This window comes from Onthophagus taurus, chromosome 1 (assembly GCF_036711975.1).
Source record: "Onthophagus taurus isolate NC chromosome 1, IU_Otau_3.0, whole genome shotgun sequence".
NCBI lineage: Eukaryota > Metazoa > Arthropoda > Insecta > Coleoptera > Scarabaeidae > Onthophagus > Onthophagus taurus.
Window position 1 is genome coordinate 15,274,205 of NC_091966.1, and position 10,202 is coordinate 15,284,406.

General features: G+C 32.1%; 1 protein-coding gene across 1 annotated transcript in view; it reads right to left on the reverse strand.

Moving 5' to 3' along the window:
• LOC111422399 (probable 3',5'-cyclic phosphodiesterase pde-5) overlaps positions 1 to 8,525 on the reverse strand; it is a 96,589-nt gene extending 88,064 nt beyond the window's left edge. The window contains exon 1 of the mRNA XM_071197524.1: positions 8,425 to 8,525. Within this exon, the coding sequence (XP_071053625.1) occupies positions 8,425 to 8,523 (99 nt within the window). The 5' untranslated portion in view covers positions 8,524 to 8,525. The remainder of the gene's footprint in view (positions 1 to 8,424) is intronic.
• Positions 8,526 to 10,202: the final 1,677 nt, after the last annotated feature.

Below are 10,202 nucleotides of genomic sequence, written 5' to 3' on the forward strand. Positions count from 1 at the left end.
TTGGTTTAATTCTGGTTTAGGTTTATATTTACCCAGTTTTTGAAATAATAGTATTTGACTATTCTTCCGTTCTTACAGGTCGCGGTAACGAGAGGGGCCGCTCCCCTCAGCTCGGCAGCAATAATTCTTAATAATAATTCTTCCGTACTTCAGAGAAATGTTCAAATGACAAATATGTAGTTGAATAAGCTAGGAAAATATCTCTCTTTACTACAAAGGAAACATGTCAAGCAAAAACTGTTGTTTTTTCTTTATCGCTGAGACAAATTTTATTTTGTTAATTGTTGCAATTTCATTCAATTTCTACAAAATTTTGCAGGTGACTAAAACACCTGCAAACAGTTATTGCTGCTAAGATTCATAACGATACATTTCGATTATTGTACGATTGGCAAGAAGTAATATGCTTATTTCAAAACCAGGTTTATTTGTATATAAATCTATGGTGTTTTATAATTGATAAAATTGTGTTGAGAAGATCCATTATGGTCGACATAGAGTTCATAACTAAAACCCAATTGTTGATCCAGATTCCTGAAATGTAGAAACCATAATATTTCATATGAGAACAATACAAGGATATATGCGACTTCTAATAAGCTTGATTAACTCTTGGATTTTAGCTATTTTTTAGGCTATATGAGCACGGACATGTATTTGCTCATTATATGTTTACTTTATACAATGCCAAGATAGATGTGGTTCTTTAAAACAGTTATAGATTATTTCAATCAAAAGATAGTTAACATATTATCAGAACCTGGTGGACGCATTCAAAAATTTGTTATGTACACCAGATATTTAGAGGATTTTGGTGGAGTAGGTGCATTTTGTATTTGCATGTTGAAAAAATGACATTGCTCGAAAAAAAGAAGCAAACAAAATCTAAATCAAAAGCATTTACCAAAAATGCTTTCATACTGCCTAGCAATATGCCGACTCGGTGGACTGCTGTTCGGGAAACGAATGTTTTTGGAATTCTGAGGAATGGTGGTTGCAAAGCTGAGACTTAAAGGAATTGACAGAAAAGTATCACGAGGAGTGAAACCTGTGGCTTAATTTGATTCACACTTGAAACCTCACCAGGCCCGGATACTGGTAGTATTTATAGATTGAGAGCCGATTCAATGGATGGTGCTAACGAACGAAGAATTTGCCTGTCTGACGTTCGCATTATGATGTTGGTACGTTACTGTCAGTGCACAATTAATTCTTACTAGAGAGACAGTCGTCTTGTAGTAAGTATGGCAGATGGAGTAATAACAGGCCTGTGACGCCCTTCCATCTCCTTTGTGCTAGGGATTGTAATTGTTCCCTCATAAGCAGGAAAGTATTTGAGAGTTCTGTATAGTAGCTAAATAATCCTCAGTAATCCACTGTATCAAAGTGAGAGATAACACTGCAGTTGAGGAGAACTTCATAATGGTGGTTTATTGGTCCGAAGTAGAAGAGAGATCCAAAGAAACAGATTACTTCAAATTAGTAGAGTACTGCAGATTAAGAGTTAATTGTTAATTGCACCAGAGTGGCAGAGAAATCCAAATTATTAGACTTCATCAAAGTGGTAGAGTACATCTGAGTACTATACATTTCAAAGTAACAACGCACTCAATCTGTGTGAGTAACATAGTATTTATTATGAAATCATCGTTAAGTGTAGTAAACTAAATAAACAGATTTATAGTAACACAGTTATCCTGAAGAGTACAGTACATCAGAATAGCAGAGGATTCCTAACCATAAGCAAACATGACAGTGCCACAGAATTTCAAAATAGCAGAGTACGTAAAGTTAGCATTCTTCAAATTAGAGGAATACACAAATTAGAGGCATATTTCAAATTAGGAAACTTCTCCACCATAGCAGAGTACTCCAGAATAATAAAGCTCACCAGAGTTGTTCAAAACTCCCGAATAGCAGAGTTGTTTAAAGAAGGTATAATATTCCATGTTAGTAGTCCTGGACTATAACAGAGTGCTCTGAATTAGCAGAGAATGCTAGAACTAGAGAGCATTCCAGAGTATTACATTATTCCAGTGCAGGGTTGAGTAACAAGGTTAATAATGAATTTGAAATTATATTATTGCATCAACATTCATCATGAAGTAAAGTCACATAAAAATTCGATAAAGTTGATTATAAGTCATTCCAATTAACTTTCTGTTTTTCCTCCCTAGTTTCTTAAAATTGTTTTATAATGCTGTAAAATTTTGTACTAATAATAATAAAATAAAAATAATTAATAATAAAATGTATCATATTTCTCTGGGCAAACCATTCTGCGTATTAGGTAGTAGCTAGAGTTATATTTCTGTCAAATTCTTCGTAAATAAAAACCATTTCAAGTTTATCTGCCATCGCGACTTTCCATACTACACCTAATGTATAAACAAAGAAAATTGATAGATGTGTACAACAACGTATTACACACAGAAGTTACCTTAATTTGCAGCGCATGATAACATTTCAAAGATATAAACGCGGACCTTACACTATTATTTTTCTTTCACATGATGAAAATGTGACCTAAAAATGATTCTAGAAAATAATTAGTTTGAGTTATAATAATTTTGGGTATTTCATGTTAAATACGTCGGGCGGTATAATTAACAACTAATACAATAAATATGGTTCAAAGATTGCGGTAAAAGCACCGTTTATTGTGGTAAACATCAGTACTGCATAAATCAGTATTAAAACCATTGAATGGGTAATGTTACAAGTGCTAGGTCAATACCAGATGTGTAGGTGAGCAGAATGGCCGAAGTGGTAGTATACAAAAACAAATATGTTATAATACACTCAATGTTTTGCGAATTAGGTTTCACAACTTGTTCAAAAGTATCGAAGTACAACTCAACATTTTATTTAAAAAAGATACCGATTTGAAACGAAAATCATTTAAATACATATCGTGCTGTCCGATGTTTAGCACTTAAAAATCTGTGTTTGAATAATTGATTAAACATACGAAAATGTCATCTTATCTATTTTGCAAATTTAATAATGTAGGTGTGAACTATGTCTCTTGCATTTCGATAACTAACACTGCGTAAACTTTCAACCATTTTGAAAAACGTAACAAAAAACTATTCTTATAATAAATGTGAATCAAAAACACTGATGAAAAATTAACTAATTATCCATTAGTATATCTTCGCTAATTGTTCATAAGTCCATTAGTATATCTTCTCATATTCGATTTTTATGAAAAAAAATAGTCGTGTTATTTTACACGGTCAAAGTATTATGTACACAGTAGGGTATTCTCGATGAAAGCGTTCAAACATTTTGTGGTAAACATACATATTAAAGTTAAAAATAGCTTTCTTTTAACGATATCAGAATTACAAGTCGGTTGTTACTTTTTAAACGTGATGACCAGTGTTGTTAAATATCCGGGTATTTATTTTTAAGGGTAAATTTTCTGGATATATATCCCGGGGTATGTACCAAAGATGGGTATTTAGAGGTATTTATAAAATTTAATGTAAATTAAGTTGATGACACTTCAAGAATCATTTCAAGAATGCAGAGTCGATTATCGATATACCAAACTTATTTATAACATTTATAAGATATAGTTCTTATTTCGGATAGCCTTGGAGAGATTACACTAATGCTAAACGACTTAAAGGAGGTTTGTGCAAGAGGCGGGCTAAATATCAACGAGGAGAAATCAAAATTTATGACAAATCTTGTTTCCAGCTCTAACATCAACATTGGGGATAATGAGATTGAGAGGGTTGACAGCTACGTATATCTTGGCTATGAGGTTCGTGTATCGAGAGATAATCAAACAAGCGAACTAAACAGAAGGATCACACTCGTATGGGCAGCCTACGGAAAACTTAGAGACACCTTCAATAGAAAGGGCCAAGAAAGGCTTTCAATCAATGCGTGGTTCCGGTTATGACATACGACTCCAGACCTTTAACATTAACGGTAGTCACTGCCAGGAGGGTCCAAGTAACGCAAAAATGGATGGAGAGGTCGATCCTAGATGTATCTCTGAGGGACTATATACGAAATGAAGACCTATGAAAAAGAACTGGCGTAAATGTTGTGGTCAACATTGTGGCAAAGCTTAAGTGCGGTTAAGAGCAGTGGACAAAACGGTTGCTTGAGTGGAGACCTCGGGCGAACAGACGAAGTAGACGTCAAAAGAATGACCAACAATTGGATTCAGACAGCACAGAATAGAATTGAATGGAACAGAATATGGGAAGTCTATGTCCAACTATGGACGCATAGGGCTGCTTGATTCGTCTGATGATAATACGTCTTTGATTGTTGACAATTCCACGTCTTCAACGTCCATCTTACTCTTCATTTTTTTTTATCTGATATATTCTCACTGGTATCACTTTTATACGCACTGTTTGGGTATTTAAAAGAAGTTACCTCATTGAACAAGAGTCTGAAATGCTATAATTTTATTACTTTATGCCCAACACTAAATTATTGACTAGAACTAGATGAATATTATATAGAACTACGTAGACTAAGTTCGTTATTCCATTAAATCCATTTCTAATCTTCACTGAAGTGTTGCTATATAAAAGGTAGAAGAACAAGATCGTCAAACGTTAATCATATACAATAACGAGTGCTTAAAGCAGCTCAGATTTGCTCTCAATAAAAAAGATGAAACACATCCTGATTTTTCTAGAATTAAGGAAAGTTGCAAGCGTCTAAAGATGCATTAGAAACATCATTTTTCACATTTTTTGCAACCATTTAAGATTATACGATGAAATTTGGTATAATAAAATTTATATCAAGAACATTTTGGTGGTAGAAAAATTGTGTATGGTGCTGATTACACTCCATTCAATTTTAGATAGTGTACCATATTTCATTATGTAATCTGGAACGGTTGCGTCATAAAGTAAAGGTTGTAGTCAATTATAACTTCAATGAGTTAACCCTTTGTTAATGTGTGGTGTTCTAAACTACCGGTTTTTGTTTAATTTACGTAAACTTCCTATTAAGTATAAAGACAGCATTCTGCGGAGTGAATTTCATTATTGACGAACATATCATGCACTTCCATTACATCTAAAAGTAATTTGTTATATAATCCTGAATGAGTGATAACCCTGATTTTAAATTTATTTGAAAATAAATAAATATGGAACTGAATTATAAATCAAAATGTTGAATTCAATAATAACATAATGAACTCTTAATATGGTTTGGAATATTTTCAATAACTTTCAATTTGTGCCCAAACTAAAATTACTTTGATCTACTTTAACGTGTTTTAATCTATATTACGGTCTGTCGCTCTAAATATTAAAATATCTAGATTGTATTAAAATATTAAATATTTATAAAGAAGCTCCCATCGTTAACTGATTAAAATTTTACAAAATATAAATATCAAGAGAGAGTATAAAGTACCCTATAAAACGTTATTAATGATATACGTATATTATGTGTGAGTGAGAAGAGGCGAAAATAAGAAATGCTGAAACGATGGGTAAAATAAAAATGACTGTACATTATAAGAGAATGTTATATGGGGAAACTACTTCCCAAAGTAACGACTAAGACCATTCGAATTGGATTAGCATTATCGAATTGGCTCGGATTTAGATTCTATTAGCTCGAATTTCTAAACGAAAGTGCATTTATACGAAACGTATTTGCCGAATTAGTTTTCAATTTATTCTGCTTTGATTCTGCTTATCATGTATTTAATTTTGATACTTTCTCGCGCATTACTACTTTCAGAGTTATTAGACTTTACATAATTTCTCTACAACTCAAGTCATCCAGTAGAAATAAAAATTGTATTAACTTAGAATTAAATAGGGACATCCCACAATTGATGTTGGAAATTGAAGAATTAAATTAACAGTTTATCAACTCTATTCCCTATATTATCATGATATGCTAATGTTTATTGATTATTGATTATGAGACCCAAAGTAAGTGGTAACTGCTGCCAAAAATTAACAACAAAATTTGAAGAGAAGAAAAAAAGAAGTTGTGCAAAAAACCAAAAACTATTTTATTGGATGCTGAAATCGCTAAAAATAGAAAAGAAACAAAATGTGTAAAGTATTAATGCTAAGAAGGGCGAAATATTATGGAAAGTTACTGAACAAAGCAGAAGAATCAGAGAAAAGGGAGACAGCCAAGAACAACTAAAGGCAGCAATTAGACTTAAAAAATGGAGAGAAGCTGGGGGAGACACAAAGCGGGCTTAGATCCGGAGAAATACGAAAGACCACGTGCTTACAATAAAGCAAATAGATACAAAAAAGGCAAGTATGGAAAAAGGAAAAACTTTCGACAATATACTCAGGAAAAGACTGGAACAAATTTGAATGGAAAGAAAAGAGAGAAAAAAAGATAATGTTAATATAAAGAATATAGGAAATGAATACCAATACAGTTATAAGAAATAAGTTGATAGCGGAAGCATTTACAGCAAATATAGGATTATGTCATGGAGTCAGCCCGTGTTCATCATGTTTATGGACGTAGTCATCGAGAAATGTAAGCTGCTAACGAAGAAATTAGAAGTAGATTGCTGACAACTTAAAAGTTACATGTAACTGAAGGGGTGTTCGCACATGTCATTGAGATATTTGCCCGAAATAGGAATGATCTACAAAAGAACCTAGATACGTGAAATGCAGTAGTGAAAGAAAGTGGTATGACAATGAATAAGAGCAAAACTAATGTTTTACTATAACAACTACTGTAAGTAATGGTGATTGGGGAAGATACAGAGGATATACACGTAAGAAATGAGGGGGAGGACATCGAACAAATGGATTATTTTCAATACCTGGGACTGATGATAGATGAAAATGGAAAACAATTAGACGTCAATCAACTACACAATGAACAGTAAATTGCCAATACGTTTATATGTACTGACCAATACTCCTCTTTATATGCGAAACTTGGACCTTAACAAAACAACTAAAGTGTAAGATACAAGCAACGGAAATGCGCTATCTTAAAAGAGTAAGAGGAGTAACGAAGAGGGATAAAACGAGGAATGTTAATATTAGGGAATACAGTCTACATATATTGGCATTAAGAGAGACAACTAGCTTGATAGGGACACTTGCAGAGGATGAGAGAGATAAAACAGGAGCAAAATCGTCCATAAAAAGCATGGAACGTTGTCATAAATAAATACTGACAGCCAGAAATAGTAGCTGGAGGAAAGCAACAGAGCTGGAGTGAAATAGAAAAGGATGGGACCATCAAGTGGCAGAAAGGTTCTTGGATTATGTATACTTCCTTGTTGATTAGCCCATTAATTGTTAAACTACTATACATAAGGCCTATCTATTAAACTATCTAGGAGATAGTTGCCATGGTTACAGCAGTTCTAGATTTATCTTCCAGACAAATTTATCAAAAGGTGGTAAAAGTGGGCTTAACCACTTAAGGCATGGGCGCTCTTGTACTTAATTATACCTAAAAAGGCATGCCTTAAGTGGTTAAAAGAAAGATTTCTAGCCCTTGGCTCTCTTCAAGAGAGTACGAGTGAAATAACAATAAATCCTGCGATGCAATATAATGAAAAAGAATATTAATTAATAATTCAGAAATCGTGGATACCTGATATGGCGAATTAGTGTGAATGTATTTTTGAATTCAAATAAAAATCAGTTCGGAAAAACAACTAAGTTTAAATTTAAAAACTTAAATAGATTACTGTAATTCGATAAATCAGTATAAACTTGTGCTATTAGAAACGGGCTTACCCTTTACTATAAATTTTGTTTATTGCCTTTACTTATCGTAAAAATAGTAGTAGTACAGTTGTAAAGATCCTTCCATCCCGTACAGTTTCCCATATATCATCTTGACTTTAAAACATCATAAATTTTATAAATAAAATTTTGCTGCAATGCATCATCGTATTTCATCCAATTTTTGCATCTACTTATCATGTTACTTACCTAACGATTCAGTATGATAAATCGACAGTTTCTGTCAGAAAATCGATATTACTATATCCTGGTAAATAAAATTGAAGGACGTTTTATTATTATGATATAATAAAACGAAACGTCCAATATAACCAGGAACATAATAAACCCGATATACTCATTTAATAATTCAATTACCGGCATTGTTTGCTTAGTAAATAAATAGAAATGTAATAATCACTTAAATTTAATTCTTTGAAGGACACAAAGATGTATAAAAGAATTATGAATGATGATTAAATAGTCCGTTTTCTATTTTAAATTCAAGACGATTCCAGACTTCAACGAATTAAAAAGTATCTTTTAAACGAAATCCCGCTGGGATAAGGAAAATTTATTATTTACGCAATGGGATGAAATGTTCTTTACATTTAGACATTTTAAAACGTAGATTAAGAAGTCTCGTTTAAATTTTTAACAATTTACATCAAAAATATTTAATATAATTTTACTACACCTGAAATTGATTTGTTTGATCAGTACAAGTTGATAAGTTATCTTCGTCATCTTCTACAACATCTGGAAGCGAATGTCCTCGATTTGGTGAGCTACCCATGGTGTCGTGGATTCACCACCGGTAATGGTAAAAGTCACGAAGAAACTGACCAGAAAAATAAAAATCGACGCGACTCAGTTGGCTTAATGAAACCTTCGTGCCAGACATCCTCTATTTACATAAGCCACCAATCGACAGTTTGCTCATTATCGTTAGGGCATTAAATATCATCTCTGGTCGTTGAAGAGAGAAGATAGTCCTCGTCCTAACCAGATAAATAAATTTAGGACGTTTCAAGCGCCGTAATTGAGTAACCCAATCGATAGATTAATTAACTTTTTTCCATTTTCGTGAAACGATATTTGTCCGGGTGGTCGAATACGATAATAAAGTTCGTTTTGAAAAGGACTTTGTTTCCGATCATTTTCAAATCATATTTCGTTATATTAAAGCTTGACAATGACTAACTTTATATAATTATATAATATAAAATTATTAAATGAAGGTCGTAAAATAATATACGTTATAAAATTAAGTATGAAGCGGAGGAAATTTCTCTACTCAGGTCCGGATTAACTTATTATGGATTCCTAAACTTTCGGAAACTTTCTCAAAAAAAATGTATAATCAAACTCAATATGTTTAATAAGTTATTATGAAGAGAAATGATTCAGGTTTATAATAACATAAGAATTGTAAAAGGTTAATTTTTTAATTGAGGTGAATTAATTTTGCTTTTTATTTGGTACAATAAATTGGATCATAAAAAAATTACGTAACTTTTCTAAAAATTAATGTCTAATTTTTATCAAATTTTGAAAGTTTCGAATCGGACCTGCTTCCATTTAGGTGGTGGATAATTTGATAAAATGATATAATTGTTTTAAAACAGCGTCCGTATTTACCTGCAAAATTTACAAAGCCTGTTACGGAGAGGTATTTCGCGCATCGTTTAGTTCGTTCCGTCGAAATTAATTGGTTTTGTTGTAATTATCTAAAATTAAATTTTGATAAAATTATTTGTATCCATTATTATTGTACCAATTTGTGTATTTTTGATAATATTAATTAAAAATTATTTTAAATCAACATATACTTATCAATGTATTATGTATAACATTATAAAAAAATATGGCTATACTTTTTATACAAAAATTAGAACAAATTGTATTCTTTTATTTAAATTTCTGGATTAAAAAATTAATATATGTACATAAATAATATAAATTTGATTTTGGATAAATGCAAGGTGCTTGTGAAAACAGAAAACTGTTACAGTTAAAATAATTATTTCTAAAAAAATATATTTTAAATAGAATTCTATATTCTTTAAGCTTCCAGTATACGACTATGACTTCGTTCGCCAATAGAAACAATCCTCGGGCAAAAGATGGCGTTAGTTAGAAGTTATTAACTTTAAAATTTACTATCCGAATTTTATTATTTACTTTTTTTGATTAAATGTATATAACTTAGCCCATTTGCATCATAAGCGTGGATTTAATGTATTATATTGAACGAAAGATAGACTAACACTAGATATAGAGCTGGGAAAAAATACTGGTCGGAGGATACTGAAACTACCGTCAAGTTACCCAGGCAAACAAAAGATGGGCACGTGCCGGTAGCACCAAGTAATAGTTGCCCCTTGGGGAAAATTTGAGAGAGTTTTCGGCGAACAAGCAACTGTCATAAGTTTAGAGCTAAAACCATTGAGTTGTTGGATCTCGACTGCCTAC